The following is a 17339-nucleotide window of genomic DNA, read 5'->3' as shown; positions in this document are numbered from 1 at the left end:
TGGTTACCTGCCTGTGGTCTATTCTTCCCACTAGTTGTATGACCATTCCTGATTTTCTGTCAATAAGTGTGACCTTGCTTGCACTACAGAAGTTTGATTTAATCATGGCTAAAACTGGCCATAGATGGATCATATTTTTATTAGTCAGCTGGGGACACTGCTGTGTTTATACTGGTGCAGGGGGATACCTGAACTCATTACTACACCTAAACACACTGGGGTTGATTTACTAAAATAGGAGAGTGCAAAATCTAGTGCAGCTATGCATGGTAGCCAATCAGCTTCTAACTCCAGCTTGTTCAGTTAAGCGTTGACAAATAAACCTGAAAGCTGATTGTTTTCTATGCAGAGCTGCACCAGATTTTGCACTCTCCAGTTTTAGTAAATCAACCCCACTCTACCTAATTACCTTTGTATTGGGATGGTGCACTGACCATGAGTTTGCATTTATAAGTTATTTTCTTGCTGTGTTTATAATTTTTTACTGTGTTTTGGTACTGGATATGCTCTTCCCTTGCCCCTCATGGAGTGCTCTGGTTACATTTATTTAGGCTTTGTATGGCCCATGCAAACTGACCATCTGGAAATGCACTGAGATTTTTGAACTCCACCACAGCCAATGTTATTGTCTATTTTGTAACCAGACCCTATATATGTATAGTTTAATATGGGCAACTTTCACTATGGCAGCTCCCAGGCTGAATAAATGTAAATTATGTCATGCTGTGGATGGGTCTAGAATTATATGTTATGTACTGTATGTTTTTATTACTTATGCTACTTTTTGTCCTGTTAATGACTCATCCTGATTTTATGGTTGAGTTAAAAAAATAAACATGAGATTTTAACAGTTATATGCGTTTGTTGAGTTTTTGAGAGATTATACACCTTCAAATTTTTAGTGCCCCACAGAGGCACCTGTTGATATGGTATGACCAAAATAGATAAAAAAAAATGTCCAGCAATCCAAGGATAACCTTCTGACCTATTCAAGTCTTTGGTAGCAAATTAAGTCATTTTGTGAAATATTTTTGAAATAATTACTTTACAATACCAATTCACTATACAAGTAGAATTAAAATTATTTCATTAAAATATATGTCTTCTCATTTGCTGCAAAAAATGAAAAGATTGGTTGTGGACTCACGCTCTGTGTAGACATCACTGTCCGAATCAGCACCACTACAACTGCTAAGAAGAGCCTGAGATCCAATACTGTACAAGTCTACCTTATCGATGTCTGCAGTCATGGAGCTTACCACGTTCTGATCAAACAAAGCTGGCCTTGCAATCTGTTCAATTAAAGAAGAGATAATATGTTCATGATTATTTCACTGGCATTTATCAATGCATTTAAAATACAACAGTACCGATAAGTTACATTACTTTCATACGATGCCTGTTAACAGTGTATCACCTGAGAATTACCATAATGTTCAGGCAAAAGATTTGAACATACATGTCAATCATGTTTTTTTAGATGGATAAGTCCAGGGAAAATACTTCCAGCTTCTAATTTCAAGGGCATAGCCCTCTCTGCCTTGCGTAGGTCTGTCGCTGTAACTGGCACAACAGGACCCTTCAACATAAAGTTTGAGACGATGGCCCCACCTTCTAAGCAATACGTATATCCCATAAACAATGGTCTTAAAGCTCAAACTCAAAGTAAAAAAACATAACAAAATGGAACAAATACAATCTTTATATTCAAATTTCTTTTAAGACTTCACAGATTAAAAAAATAATAAAATAGGAAAAAAAGGATATGAAAATAAGATCCAAAGGAAGCCTAGGCATGCCCGAACATGAAACAGTCATCAAGCTGAGTCTGTGTTGGAGTCTTTACCTGAAAATTATATAACGAAGCATAAAAGTCTCCAAACATCTGAGCAATTTCCTTGGGAAGGGATGCCTTACTGCCATCGGGGTGCAGCACATGATGTACATAAATGGTCGCATGGAGGTCTCGCAATAATCTAGCAAGAAGCCGATTCATAGAATAGTTTCTTACCGGCCTTTATGGCCGCCTTGGCTTTGTATCTAAGTAAATCTGAAACTTGGAGCCGTAAACTCAGAAGGTCCCTTTCAATGGCCAGTGAAGGTGTATGTTTATGACTATTTTCCAACCACTGTATGTCCGCTAGGAAAGGAACAAGCATCCGTTCTTGTTCCCCTTTAATACAAGCACCATGCTTAATCAGCACCTGGATAACCGCCTTGTGTGCTTTCCAGACCACTCCAGGGTCACAGTCAGCCATAGTGTTAGTTGGAAAGTAGTCGTCAAGTTCCTTGACCACATCTGCCAAAGTCAGCAGGTCCTGAAGTAAGCGCTCATTAAGCTCCCAAGATGCTGCCTTGGAAGAGGGGTTTTCTGAAATGGAATATTTCAAGATAATTGGTGCAAGATCTGATAGTGTAATATTTCCTATAGAAATCTCGACCACTGCATGAAGTTGCCGGTGGGGAACCAGAAAAAAATCAACACGAGGGTATATCTTGTGGGGATAGTAGTCTAGAGAATCCTCTTGCGCTAAAAATGGTGAACGACTAATACAGCTGCCAACACTCTCCTACTAATACCTAGTGTAGTGTGCAAACATAAATAAATATATAGTGTGGCGCTCAAAATAAATAAATATATATAAATAAGTGATCAATACATATACAAAATACCAAAATATTGACTGCTAAAATAAATAAATAATCAATAAAAATAATTGCAATAATACCTCAAGTGATCACACTCTAACAGATTAAAGTGTCTCAAATAAATAATCAATAAATACGTGCATCAATAAATGACTCAAGTGATCACACTCTTAAATGAAACAAGTGGCTTATATAAATCACATGCTTATAATTGACATATAAGTGACCAAAAAAAAGTAGTACCAACTTGTTAAAAAGTGTAAAAGTGCCAAAAAAATAGTGCAAAAGAATAAATAAATGTCCGTTCCTTCTACAGATCAATATATATACTGTTCTTCAAGTGATAAATCAATTCATGCAATATACGGTGATGTTCAATAAGTGATTTGTGCCAAAATCTTCTCCAAACAGTGGCTAAATTTCCTCCTCACCTCCTCCCTGCGACCCCTAAGGGCCAACAGGCTTGTAGGATCAACCTGGATCCTAGAATCAAAAAGGGCCAACAACTTTTCCTTCCTTCTTTGTGTTTCCTGGTGGGCCTCCTATTTCTCTTATTCAGCCAAGGTGCCTCTGAAGAACAATGGCTCACCAATCCAGTGAGCCAAAGAAGAAAACACCCTCTAAGTGTAGCATTAAAGACTCCTTTATTTTCAAAGTGCAAAGTAACAAAACTCACATATCTCAGCAGTCCTCCCTCCTCACCGATGTGTGGGTACACTGCATGTGAATTGGGACTTCCTGGGTGTAGCAAGATGGCGTCGCACGCCGGAAGTGCGTCACCGCGCACAGGAAACTGCGGACTCATGTGATTTATATAAGCCACTTGTTTCATTTAAGAGTGTGATCACTTGAGTCATTTATTGATGCACGTATTTATTGATTATTTATTTGAGCCACTTTAATCTTTTAGAGTGTGATCACTTGAGGTATTATTGCAATTATTTTTATTGATTATTTATTTATTTTAGCAGTCAATATTTTGGTATTTTGTATATGTATTGATCACTTATTTATATATATTTATTTATTTTGAGCGCCACACTATATATTTATTTATATCTTGTGGGGAGCTGAGTAATAAGTATAGGCACTTTCACCCGAGTGGAGTAACCTCCTGGCATCTACAAGCTGATTGGTATGAAGGAGTTGGGAAATACGTTTGCAAGAGCATGATGAAAGTTAAGAGAAGACCAAAAAGGTATCTACCAATGGGACGAGTGGGACATTAAAGTCACAACCCAAAATCAAGTGCCGTCCTGTGAAGTCCATAAGTTTCGCCAGAGTGGACTGCAGGAAAAGGTCTTGTTGGGTATTGGGAGCGTATAGGGTTGCCAGAGTCATCTTAACTCCACCAATCATTCCTTAGGCAATAATTACCATCCACCAGGGCATCTAAACAGGTCCAAGATAACCTGCCTTTTGATTTAGTGGCATTATTAATCGTGTGATAAGTCTGGGGGTAAAATCTGTTCTGGAGGAAGGGGAAAAGGTAGCTATGTCTGCTCGTAAGCAATGGAGACATGCCTTTTTTCAGGGAAATTAAGGGTCTTAACATTAAGGGAAACAATGCAGAGAGTATCCATCCCCTTGGACCAGAAAGAAAGAAGGAAAAAAAATTGAACAACAAGAGAGTGCGGGAACTGAAGAGAGGGAAGAACAGAAAACTGAGGATGGAGAAAAGCAAAGATAGAAAGAAAGTAGGGAAGGAGAGAGAAAAGAAAAGAAAAAAGGGTGGATAGAGAATTTAAAGTGACAGGACACACCCAAATAATGGGGGGAGGTAGTTGGATAAAGCCAGAGGGGGAGAGCTCCCAGCATCTTCAACCTAGGCTAGCTGACACATCATACAATTCATATATACAACAGCATGAAGTGACACCAGCCTTTAAAAACAAATATAGCAATAGTAACTTATAACTCTATAAAGCGTTAAATAAACTTGCCTACTTGGGCACAACAGAGATAACTGCCAGTTATATCCCCTGAGCCCCAGCAGTGTCCTCCACAATTCGGACAGGACCAAAGTCTCACCCAAAAGGGGAGGATGAACCAAGAAAAACATGCTAACTACACATGTCCCTGGAGGCAGTAAACCAGAGTGATGGGGAACCTGAAGGTCCCATCACGAGCATAGATAATGTCAACCAGGGGTGCAAGTATGGAACTCCCGGGGACCCAGGCTCCACTAGCACTCCCAGAGAATAGCACTACCAACCACCTACAAGGTCAGCAGGAGACCAAAGTGCAGCATGAATCCATAAAAGGACAGAGCCCAGAGCACACAGCCTCCATCATTAAAGAAACACCTCATATGGTTCATTAATGGAAAGTAGTACAGAAAGTGTATCCCCCCAGGATTAACTCCTGGGAGATAAAAACATTGAGGAACTAAGCTCTCTTATTCAAATATAAGGCCATCCGTGACACATGTCTGCACCATTTAAAGTCCTTCACTACGGGTTAGAAGGGAGCCTGGCATGGTTAACAACATTCACCTCCCAAGGGTAATATAGGAAGTGATAATCAGAGAGGGCTCCCTTGAGGTGACAATAAAGACAAAGAGCACTGTTCATGTATCTTGCACTGCACAAGACATAAAGAAAACTTTAAGGCACAAAGTCCTTCTCTGAGGTTTGACAAGGTGTCCAGGAAAGTAAGGTGTTGAGAACACTAGGTCCATGTGTAGATCAGAAAGGTTAGCAGTCATTATAGAGGGAAAGGGTTCCCCCGGGGTATCGACAAGATTAAGAAAAGTAACCTCATGACTTCAAGTCCCCAGGAGTCAGGATTCTCATGAGCCCTCCATGGCGGGCATCCTGGAGCGTCATCGTGGTCTAAGAGGCCTAGGCGACAGTCCCATCCATGGACAGCCCATGCTCAAATGTCCCGATTTTCAAGAAAGAGATTGGAGCCAATCGGGCACCTGGATCGGGTCAGTCTCCATGAAGGCAAAGATGTCATGCAGATCCGCCGGTGTTCTCAAGGTGTAGGCTAGCAGACCCTTTCCGAAAAGCGACAGCCAGAGGAAAGCCCCATCTGTAGGTAAGTCCCAGCTGATGGGCTTTTTCCAAGACCAGCTGGAGTTCAGCTTTATATAAACTCTGGTGTTTCAGATTTTTTTACTGACATGCTTGCCAGGAGGTATAATCCCCATAAATCTCCAAAAATTGCAACATAGTCAAGAATGCTGAATAGTGACTGTTTTATGAGAAACAAGCCGCTCTAGGTAAAACCTTTGATCAAAACACCTCTAGGATAATCACATGACTTGTACACGTCAGGTTATTGTTATGAAAAAAATCCAAAATTTGCAGATATCAATACAATGCCCAATACTTCCTTTCAAAGCTGTTGTCCGTGCAGTGGAATACTTCCCTATCAAAGGGTATGCATTCAGGCTGCTAACGTGTCACCAATAGGGATTTCATCTATACAGTATATGCAGTACATAGGCTTGTAACTGAGTCACAAACACATTCTCATGCAATATAAACAGAAAAGTGATTATTCAGTCAGTTCATGTAAAGTGTACTGTCAAAAAATGCCATGTAAACAGACCAATATGTCACTTATATATGAGTAACTCTACTGATGTTACATGTTTACTTTGAGTTTGAGTATATAAGTCATCCCTGTAGGATTTTTCTAGTGGGGCAAATAATAATTTTTGGTGGCCTCTTTATATAATGAGCTAAGTGGAACTGTAAATATGTAAGACTAAATCTAAAATAGAGAAAGTCACGTAATGTCATATCATGACTGGGCCCAGCATTCCATCTATACATGTAAGTTGAGAATTAACATTTTAATTTAAATATGATTAGTAATATTGCAGGGTATGTCTGCCTAAAAATGTAAAATTCTACTGCTAGTAAGATGAAACAGCAAATTGCTAATACCTTTTTATCAGATTTCTATAGCAGGCTCTGTCCCTTCACTATAGTCAAGATACTTGATGAAGTTAGGCTGGGGGAAGTAGTCGATTTCCCCCAATCTGACCCAATTAAATATCCATATACTATGGAGAATTAGGGCAATGGGGGCATATTGGACAGTGTTCTCACCCTTCAGTCAAGTAGCAGCCAGGGAATGGTGGAAACCTGAAGAGATGTATGGAGTATATATGAAATATCTCTTCTCCTGAAGGGATATATTGAACTTTTCAACAGATAAACAAGACTGAAACTTCAGAACGATGTAGACATTCACATATACTATTATTATTATTATTATTATTATTACAGATATTATTAAATAATGATGGTCTGGAGAAGTTTATGGCTTAATTTGAAAAAACAAAAATGCTATACTATACATACTCAGTCAAAAAACTGAAATGCCTTGTGGCCATAAAAATATTTAGTTACCAACTATATACTGTATATACACTTACTGGACACTTTATTAGATATGCCTGTTCAATTACTTGGTAACACAAACTGCTAATCAGACAATCACATGGCAGCAACTCAATGCATTTAGGCATCTAGACGTAATGAAGATGACTTGCTGAAGTTCAAACCGAGCATCAGAATGGGGAAGAAAAGAGATTTAAATGACTTTGAACGTGGCATGGTTGTTGGTGCCAGACGGTTGATCTGAGTATTTTAAAAACTGCTGAGCTACTTGGATTTTCACGCATAACCATCTCTGTGGTTTACAGAGTAGTCCGAAAAAGAGAAAATATCCAGTGAGCAGTAGTTGTGTGGATGAAAATGCTTTGTTCGGGTCAGAGAAGAATGGCAGACTGGTTCGAGATTATAGAAAAGCAACAGTAACTCAAATAACCACTCCTTAAAACCAAGGTATGCAGTATACCATCTCTGAACGCACAACACATTAAACCTTGATGCAGATGAGCTAAAGCAGCAGAAGACCACACCAGGTGCCATTCTTGTCAGCTAATTATAGGAAACAGAGGCTACAATTTGCACAGGCTCACCAAAATTGGGCAATAGAAGATTGGAAAATGTTGCCTGGTCTAAGGAATCTCAATTTCAGCTGTAAAATACAGATATTAGGGTCAGAGTTTGGCGAAAACAACAAGAAAGCATGGATCCATCCTGGCTTGTATCAACAGTTCAAGCTAGTGGTGTAATGGTGTGGGGGATATTTTCTTGGCACCTAATAAAGTGGCTGGTGAGTGTGTATATATTGTTTTTGACACAATAATAAGGGGATATGTAGTTTATGCACTTAGCACTGTATTGAACTAGATTATTTGTTTTCGTTTACATTCCAGGGTGTATGGTAGTGTTTGGGCAGCTTAAAAGCCACTCAAATCAGATCCAGTTGAAAGCCAATAGTTTGCTAAAAAATATTAACCACTTCCCGACCGCCCTATAGCAGAATACATTTTGGCCTACATTTATGAAGAAATTTGTTTTTTAATTTTTTTTACTGGATATGTTTTATAGCAAAAAGTAAAAAATATTGTTTTTTTTTAAATTGTCGAATTTTTTTGTTTATAGTGCAAAAAATAAAAAACGAACAGGTGATCAAATACCACCAAAAGAAAGCTCTATTTGTGGGGAAAAAGGACATAAATTTAATTTGGGTGCAACATTGCATGACCACGCAATTTTCAGTTAAAGTAACACAGCGCTGTACCGTAAAAAATGGGCTGCTCAGGAAGGAGGGTAAATCCTCTGGAGGGCAAGTGGTTAAAGCATCTTCACGTGTGTTTAAAAGCCTATGCTGCTATCAGCATAAGCTTTACATCTATGGTAGTGAAAAGGTTAACCTCCAGATACAGAAAGGCTTCTTTCTAATAACAGCTGTGAAAATGTGGTATAGATTTCCTCAGGAGGCAGTTCAGTAGTTGTTAAAAAAAAGGATGCTGTATTTCTTAATAAAATTTATAACAGTGTAGATGATTGATTCAGGGTACACCTGTTTGCTATAGAGAAGCCAGTAAGCATTTTTCCCTCTGTTGAAGCAAATTCAACCACATTTTAAAGGTATTTTGCCTAACTTTGAATCAGCTGTGGATTTAGGCTATTTTTTGCACCTGACGAACTATGTACAGTACCTATGTAAACTCTGAGTACATGAAAATTTCCACAGAGATGTTCTGAAAAATTCTGGAATGTAGTTTGACATGTAAGACATAAGAGGGTGAGTCCTACTTGAATGAATAAGTGAAGGAAAGTAAACATTTCTTTAGCTATATTACACTGGTGTCTTTACATGTAAGGCCTTCACATTGTGCTGTGTACAGTTATTATTATTATTATACAGGATTTGTATAGCGCCAACAGTTTGCACAGTGCCTATAAGGCAGACAGTACAATTACAATACATTTCAGAATATGAGGGCCCTGCTCATGGAGCTTACAATCTAAAGGAAGTTGGAGGTGATACAAAAGGTGGGGGCTGACCGGACATGCTGTGGTAGGGAGTTCCAGAGGATGGGAGAGGCTCTGGTTAAATCCTGGAGGCAAGCGTGGGGGAGGTGATGAGGGAGCTAGAGAGGAGGATATCATGGGAGGAGCGGATAGGCGATTTGGGTGGTATCTGTGGATGAGGTTAGTGATGTAGCTAGGGGCAGTGTTGTGGATGGCTTTGTAAGTTGTGGTTAGTATTTTGAATTTTATATGTTGGGTTAGTGGAAGCCAGTGGAGGGATTGGCAGAGAGGGGCAGCAGTCGCTGATCAGTTGGTAAGGTGTATGAGTCTAGCAGCAGCATTCATAATAGACTGAAGGGGGGATACCCTGTATAACGGTAGACCAGTGAGGAGGGAGTTGCAGTAATCAAGGCGGGCTAAAACCAAGGCGTGGATAAGTTGTTTTGTGGTGTCATTGGTCAGCACGGGGCGGATTTTGGAAATGTTCCGGAGGTTGAGGCGGCAGGATTTAGCCAGTGAGTGGATGTGGGGCCCAAAGGAGAGGTCAGAGTCTAGGATTACGCCTAGCACCCTGGCATGAGGGGAAGGACCAATGGTAGTACTGTTGATCTTAATGGTAAAGTCATGAGTGGGGGATCAGGGGGGAGGAAATATTACAAGCTCAGTTTTTGAAAGATTGAGTTTAAGGTAGTGATGTGACATCCATGCTGATATGTCGCTTAGTAGATTTGTGGTACGTGAGGAGATTGAGGGGGTGAGCTGGGGAGTGGAGAGATAGATCTGGGTGTCATCAGCATAGAGGTGGTATTGGAAGCCATGGGAGGTTATCAGTTGGCCCAGGGAGGAGGTATAGAGAGAAATAAGGAGGGGCCCAATTACAGAACCTTGGGGTACCCCAACAGAAAGAGGAAGCGGAGTGGAGGAGGAGGAGTTGTATGTGACACTGAAAGTGCGCTGAGAAAGGTAAGAGGAGAGCCAGGAGAGAGCAGAGTCACGGAGGCCGATGGAGTGGAGTTTACTGAGAAGGAGCGGGTGGTCGACTGTGTCAAAGGCAGAGGAAAGATCAAGGAGTATGAGTATGGAGTAATGGCTGTTGATTTTAGCAGTTAGTAGGTCATTAGTGAGTTTTAGTAGGGCAGTTTCTGTGGAATGTTGTGGGCGGAAGCCAGACTGTCGGGGATCAAGAAGGTTGTTGTCGGTGAGGTAGCAATTCATACGGATGTGAACAAGGCGCTCGAGAAGCTTGGAGGCAAACGAGAGCAGGGAAATGGGTCTTAAGTTATTCAAAAAGGCGGGGTCCAGCGAGGGTTTATTGAGGATGGGGGTAACCAGTGCATGTTTGAGTGGGGAGGAAAAGGTGCCCATGGAGAGTGAGAGATTGAAGATGTGGGTTAGAGAGTTTAGGATAGAGCAGGAAGGAGGCTGCAACAGTCGTGAGGGGAAAGGATCCAGGGGACAGGTGGTGAAGTGGGCCTTGGAAAGTAACTTCCTTGGTAGTAACAGGGTCGAAGGAGGAGAGTGTAGAATTTGGTGTTGTGCCTGGTATGTTGGTTAGAGGAGGAAGCTTAACACGGGAGATCTCATCACAAATTGTGTCGATCTTCTTCTTGAAGTGACTGGCAATCTCCTGTGCAGTAAGTAAGTTGGTGGGTGGAGGCAGTGGGGGGTGGAGTAAGGAATTAAGGCTAGAGAAGAGTTGATGAGGATTGGATGAGAGGGTCTTGATGAGAGTGTTACAGTAGGTTTGCTTAGCAGCATGGAGGCTGGAGTTGTATTTGAGAAGAGCGGATTTGTAGAGGGTAACGTTTTTCAGGGATTTATTTTTACGCCATGCTCGCTCAAGAGTGCGGCTGCGTCTCTTGAGACTTCTGGTGTCATCTGTTTGCCAGGGTTGTGATAGGCGAGGCTTGGTTCTGCGTGTAGAAAGTGGAGCAAGAGCGTCCAGGGAGGATGATAGATAGTTGTTGTAGGCAGATGTGGCCAGCTCTGGGCAGGACAGGGGTGCAATTTCATCATAGAGGCGCTCAGTAGCGGAGTGGAGAAGGTCAGGGCTGAGGTGATGGAAGTTTCTACAGATAATGGTTTGCTGGTTGGAGGCATGGGAGGTAGGAGGCAGGGAGAGTGTGAAGCTGATAAAGTTGTGATCAGAGAGAGGGAAAGGGGTGTTAGAGAGGTTACAGGGAGTGCATAGGTGGGTGAATACAAGGTCAAGGGTGTTGCCAGTGGAGTGGGTGGTGGATTGTGACCATTGTGTTAGGTTAAAAGAGGAAGTTAGGTTGAGTAGTTGAGAGGTGGCAGGGGTGTGAACATTGACTGGGATGTTAAAGTCACCAAGGATGATGGCAGGCACCTCAGAGGAGAGAAAGTATGGTAGCCATGCTGCAATGATGACATACAGGCCAGGCATGTCAGGAAAGGACTAAAGATTTTGTCACCAATATTTTACATTAAAATATGGCTTTACATCCATTTTCCTATTAATACATTTGCTCTAGGCAATTTCCCTGCTATTTGTTTTTCCTACTTTGATGGAAAGCAAAACATCCTCACAACATGTAATATGCAAACAAATTCAGGAGTTTACAAAGACTTCTTTTTTAAAGAAAATTTCTAATCTAGAGAATCTGTGGCCAGACATTGATTACTATACAATCAGTGACTGTAAATATGAGATATATATATATAGTATTTTAATTACCTGTGAGCTCTGCTCAGGTGCAAAACTAGCCAGTGATGGTTTTGACCCAAGTTGAGGTCCAAACACTATAAGACTCTGCCCACTAGGAGCTTAAAAAACCTCTGGGAAAATACTGTATTAAAAACGGTCAGTATGAACATTTTTCCAGCATTTTAACCTTTTGTGTGCAGAAATTTTCCCAGTGTTTAGCAGTTTAGCTTGGTGTTAAGGTGCAGGCCGGCAAGCTGGCTGCCCATGTCCTTAACAACTGATTAATTATCAGCTGTCAGCGGGGCTCCCCACTGACAGCAGAATGTAAATTGTCGACAATTAAACTTTTGGTGAAATTTGGGGAGTAAGTAGGGGTACAATTTTCTCCATACTCATTCACATGGTGGGACTGGGATCTGGGGGCCCCCTTGTTAAAGGGGGCTTCCAGAGTTTGATAATCTCCGTGCCTGCAGACCCCCATAAACACTGCTCAGGGTTGGGGAGAAGAGGCCCTTGTCCCCATCAACATGGGGACAAGATGCTCTCGGGGTAGCCCCCCTACCACAAAGCACCCCCCATGTTGAGGGTATGTGACCTGCTATGGTTCAGGACAAACAGCTATTCACTGTCCCTGACAAACAGCTATTCACTGGTCTGTATGGAGACACACAGAGTAGGGGCAATTGTAGGCTGCAACCTTGCTCTGATTCTGTGAAAGGATCCAGGATCCAGATGTCCTCTGATCCACCAGTCCCCCATAGGTGTTAAGAAGCTATGCAATGGCTGAGGTGAAAACCAGTTGGTAAGCTTAGGATACAGCAGTCACCGTTGGGTTAGAAATTCTTTCAATTCTGCAGGGGCAGGCCCAGAAGTGATTAACCACGTGGAAACTTGTGCCAGGAATGGTGGTGTGTGACAATGAAACCAACCTGCTGCCTGCATTCCAGCACGGAAAGTTGACATATGTGCCTTCCTTGGCACATTGGTGGGGCAGCAGTTCCTTGAATAGGTACCCTGGGTTACAAGATCATCTGAAGCAGGTCAGAAGAGGAAAGGGCAGAAACAACCTCACATCTTGTCACCATTACCATGTCTGGTCTCCCTGTGTACACTAATCCATCATTAACCCATCTCTATACCTACCACTATCAACATCTCCTGCTATTGTTGCAGGCCTGCTACTATTACTGTCCAAAAAATGGGGCCATAGCTGCTGTTCTTTGCAACAGCAATTTCTAATGTGGCACACTAAATTTTTATCAACTGCTTCACAGTTGCAAATGTTATGTATTTTATTAAAAAGGATTATGTGTCAGAAAAATAATAGTCTCATTATTGATGGCTGAAATATATCATCTCCCTGCATCCTAAATTGCCTACTCTTAAAAAAGAAGCGTTAATGTGCAATAAATCTACAAAACAGTTATATAATGTGTCCTAAAAATACATGTTTTATTTGCATGCTGAAATAAGCTGCCTCCATATTTGTCTATTTTCAAAAAGATTTCAGTATGTTCTAAAAATGTATACAATTCCCATTTTTAATGTGCACCTAAATACAGTTTCCTTTACGAATTCAGGCAGAAATAAGCAGACTCTAAAGTTGATTTACTAAAACTGGAGAGTGCAAGATCTGGTGCAGCCAATCAGCTTCTAACTTCAGCATGTTCAATTAGGCTTTGACATAAAACCCTGGAAGCTGATTGGTTTCTATGCAGAGCTGCCCCAGATTTTGCACTCTCTAATGTTAGTTAATGAATCCCTCTATCTACAAATGGGCTTTCCATTAATAATAATAAGATCCTCTGAAATTTGTACAATGTTTATATCATATCTCTGTGAATACACAGTGTGATTTAATTATTTAAATTTTAATCTGCCCTCTCTGTTGATTATAAATAGTGGCCTCTCCACAATGGGTAAAAAAGCTGTGCTGGCAGGTACCTTAATTTTTGTTGTGTAAAAAAAATAATTGTAAAGTGCAATTTCTTTGTTCTCTCTCTGTCAAATAGTCCTCACTCTGTGGAAAAGGAAGCCGATTTTTTTGGCTAATTGCAGTCTGGTTATTCTCTCCCTCTTATATTGTAAGCTTAACAATGAATGGTTCACAAATATGTTGCAAAGATGTATGCTGTTTCTATCTTCAGTGTCCAAAACAAAGGCACTGACACACAATTTACTGGCATAAATTACCAGCTCTATCCCTCCAAAATTGTAGACTGCCCATACCAGTTTGTCATCTGTGTTGCTATACTGTATGTTTTTTCCATCCTCAGTGTGCAAAAAAAAACACACTAATTGTTTATTTCCTGATGCTAACTGCTTGCTTAATTTGGTCACAAATTGCAACCTTTCCAAATAGGCTTCCTATCCGTAGTGCAAACCTGCATGCTATTCTCATTGCCAGTGTCCAAAAATTTTTTTAACCGAAGCTACAGGTCTGCTCAATCACCTAGTAAATGTGGCCTGCCCAAATGGGCTTTTTAATTGAGGTGCAAATTTGTATCCTATGTCCATCATCAGTGTTCAAAAAAAGACACTATTTTCTATGCATGCTAAAGGTCCATATGGACTTAAAAACTGTGCTCAGGGCTAGGACAAGGAGTGGACAAGAGGGGTGGCTGCTCTGAGCGTGGTGGATATTTTGTGCTAGAATAGGACATTGGAGGGTAGACTTGTACTAGGAGAGTGGATTTCTGTTAAGAAGATGGAATTGGGGGGGCATGATTTGTGCTAGCAGGGGATGACTGAAGGGATTTGTGCTAGGAGAAGAAATTAGGGGGTAGGATTAGTTCTACGAGAGGGGATTTAGGGAAGGAATTGTGCTGGGAGACGGAGATTTAGAGGGGGGGGGGATTTATACATGTTCTTGTGCTCGGAAGGTTTGGGGAGGAAGAGGATTTGAACTGGGGGGGGATTTGTACTGGAAGAGGGGAAATATTTTGGGAGCAAAAGCAATTTATGCTTAGGATGTAAGTGCGAAGGTTAGTGCTTTTTTGGGGGGAGGCAGACAATTTTTGCTGACACAATACTTATACATTTTTGGGGGGGGGCTGGTTTAGCATATTCACCCTGGGAGCTAGATGACCTTGTCCTGGCACTGACTGTGCTGCAAAACTGTCACATTTTATCCATCTTTAGTCTTCAAAAAAAGGCCCAAATTTTAGATTTCAAGGCGCATTCTGATTTCTCTCTCCTTCTGAAAATTGCAGCCTAATAAAGACTTAAAGGATAAATTTACCTTTGAGAACATGTTACATGTTCCACCCGTTTTTAGGGTGGAACATGTAACATATTCCCGTAGCCACAGCTGCTGCTTGCCGCCTCCCCTCCCTATGACAGATAATCCGGGGAAAAGTATCCATGTACTATCTGTCAAATTTGAAAATAGCATGGCCGCCCGCACAGCTGCGTCACTCATTCACGGACGTCCGTGAATGAATGAACTTCAAGTTCTGGCAGCCTTAGCGGCTGTCGGCTTGTTGTTTTCAATGATCTACGCTTCATAGCATTGTAGTAGTTCATTGAAGCTTACTGTCAGAATATCTGCTTGCTGGTACATCCTGTACAGCAAGCAGACATTCTGACAGGTCTGCAGAAGACCTGCATGGTATCAGCAATCTACTGATCGCTGGTGCAATGCTTTCCAGGCTCCTGCAGACAAAAATAATAAATGCACATTTTGTTACCTGCAAAAAAATGTGCATTTATTATTTTTGTCTAAAAAGTGAACTTATCCTTTAAATGGTGTCCCTCAGTTTCAGCCTTAATAGCTCTAAATGTTCTTTATTTTATATGTATTCTGCCTGGTCTCTCACTGTTAAATACCAGACTAGCAAAAAGGCTTGAAGTGCACATCAAATTTTTACAATTGTTTAGGTCCACAGTCTGAGAAAAAAAAGGCATTGTGATTTGTTCACGCCACATTAGGTTTGCCAGATCTCTCTCTGACATAAGATCTTAGCAAATAAGGAGTACCGTATTTTTCGCCGTATAAGACGCACTTTTTCTTCCCCAAAACTGGGGGGGGAATGTCAGTGCGTGTTATAGAGCGAATATGGAGCGGCCGGTCCGGTATTTCCACCGCGGCCGTGTCAGAATACCGGGCCGGCCGCTCGGCTCTGCAGCGGGACCTTACCTGTTCCTCTATCCAGCGGCGTGCTGTCTTCCCGGCTTCTGTAGTGTGGGCACTGGGCATGACAGCCGGGTGCCAAGTGCGCATGCGCAAGAAGCGGTGCTTTTTGTGAATGGTAAGGCGGTACCTGGGACACATGACAGATCCCAGAAGCCGCCGGACCAATCACAAAGCGCAAGTGCTTCTCGCTCATGCACACTGGGCACCCGGCTGTCATGCCGAGCGCCATTACAGAAGCCGGGAAGACAGCGCGCGGCTGGATCGAGGAACAGGTAAGCTCAAACAAAAACTCTGTGGAAGTAAGAGCGAGTACCTGTCAAATTCAGGTACCCGCTCCCCACCTCCCCAAAGGTCAGCAGTCATCTGTACTGTCCGCAGTCTCTGGTCATCCCTGTGCTGTCCGCAGTCTCTGGTCATCCCTGTGCTGTCCGCAGTCTCTGGTCATCCCTGTGCTGTCCGCAGTCTCTGGTCATCCCTGTGCTGTCCGCAGTCTCTGGTCATCCCTGTGCTGTCCGCAGTCTCTGGTCATCCCTGTGCTGTCCGCAGTCTCTGGTCATCCCTGTGCTGTCTGCAGTCTCTGGTCATCCCTGTGCTGTCCGCAGTCTCTGGTCATCCCTGTGCTGTCCGCAGTCTCTGGTCATCTCCTGTACTGTGTCTGCAGTCCATTAGTTCAGAATTTTTTTTTTCCTGTTTTCTGCCTCTAAAACCTAGGTGCGTCTTATGGTCAGGTGCGTCTTATACGGCGAAAAATACGGTACATGCTTTCCAGCTACTCAGTTCAGTTTTTCTGGTTCTTGTTTCTGAAAAAACACGCTGCAATGTATATTTTTCACAAGGACTAAACCTGACTAGTCTCTTAATCTTGCATTGTGGCATTGTAAAACCATTTAAATGGTGTGCTGTGTGTCCAGTGTTTCTGATGTCCAGTATTTCTGGCTTTTGACTGTGACATAATAAACTAAAATATATATTTTACTTGTTTTAAATAAAATATGATGTCCTCAGCTTTTATAGCGGCCAAATGCAAATGCTTACTTATTAGGCAGCATGTCCCTACAATATTTAGTTCTGCCGTGTATATTATTAGACATGCAATTTGTGTGATGCCAGAATATGATTTCCTTTATTACTATCCCCGAGAGTCATAACAGGTTACCAGAGCCCAGCTGTTACTCTAACTCACAAATGCTTGTCAGATGTATTCACCATCATGGAAAACTCATTGTAAAAACATGCACACAAGCCTCTTATATTGTTCAAGAAATGTATATGTACAGTAATAATAACATCATTACACAGTTGCCCATCAAGGTCAATCAGAATAAATGTAATTTTCTGAAATCATAGTTAGGAAATCAATACCAATCAATTTTTTTATGTCCCAATAACAGAGTAGAGAATTGGTACAACCTCTGTTGGGATTGTACTGCAGGCTGTTTCAATAGAAACACAGAAAGCAATAAAAAGCTGTAAAAGGAGCTGTCCCTTCCTTGCTCCATTCAACAATTAAAAGTATTGTATGGAGTGCCAGTGCCCTAAT

The 17339-nt window shown here is 41.6% G+C and overlaps 1 protein-coding gene across 1 annotated transcript in view; it reads right to left on the bottom strand.

Annotated features, from left to right (window-relative positions):
- Positions 1-17339, bottom strand: part of RFX6 (regulatory factor X6) — a 118936-nt gene that overhangs the window by 25154 nt on the left and 76443 nt on the right. The window contains exon 12 of the mRNA XM_089652139.1: positions 1148-1292. Within this exon, the coding sequence (XP_089508265.1) occupies positions 1148-1292 (145 nt within the window). The remainder of the gene's footprint in view (positions 1-1147; positions 1293-17339) is intronic.

The sequence above is a fragment of the Staurois parvus genome, unplaced genomic scaffold (assembly GCF_062004578.1).
Source record: "Staurois parvus isolate SC_StPar_1 unplaced genomic scaffold, SC_StPar_1.0 ptg000672l, whole genome shotgun sequence".
Lineage (NCBI taxonomy): Eukaryota > Metazoa > Chordata > Amphibia > Anura > Ranidae > Staurois > Staurois parvus.
This window is presented reverse-complemented; position numbering and strand designations above follow the sequence as displayed.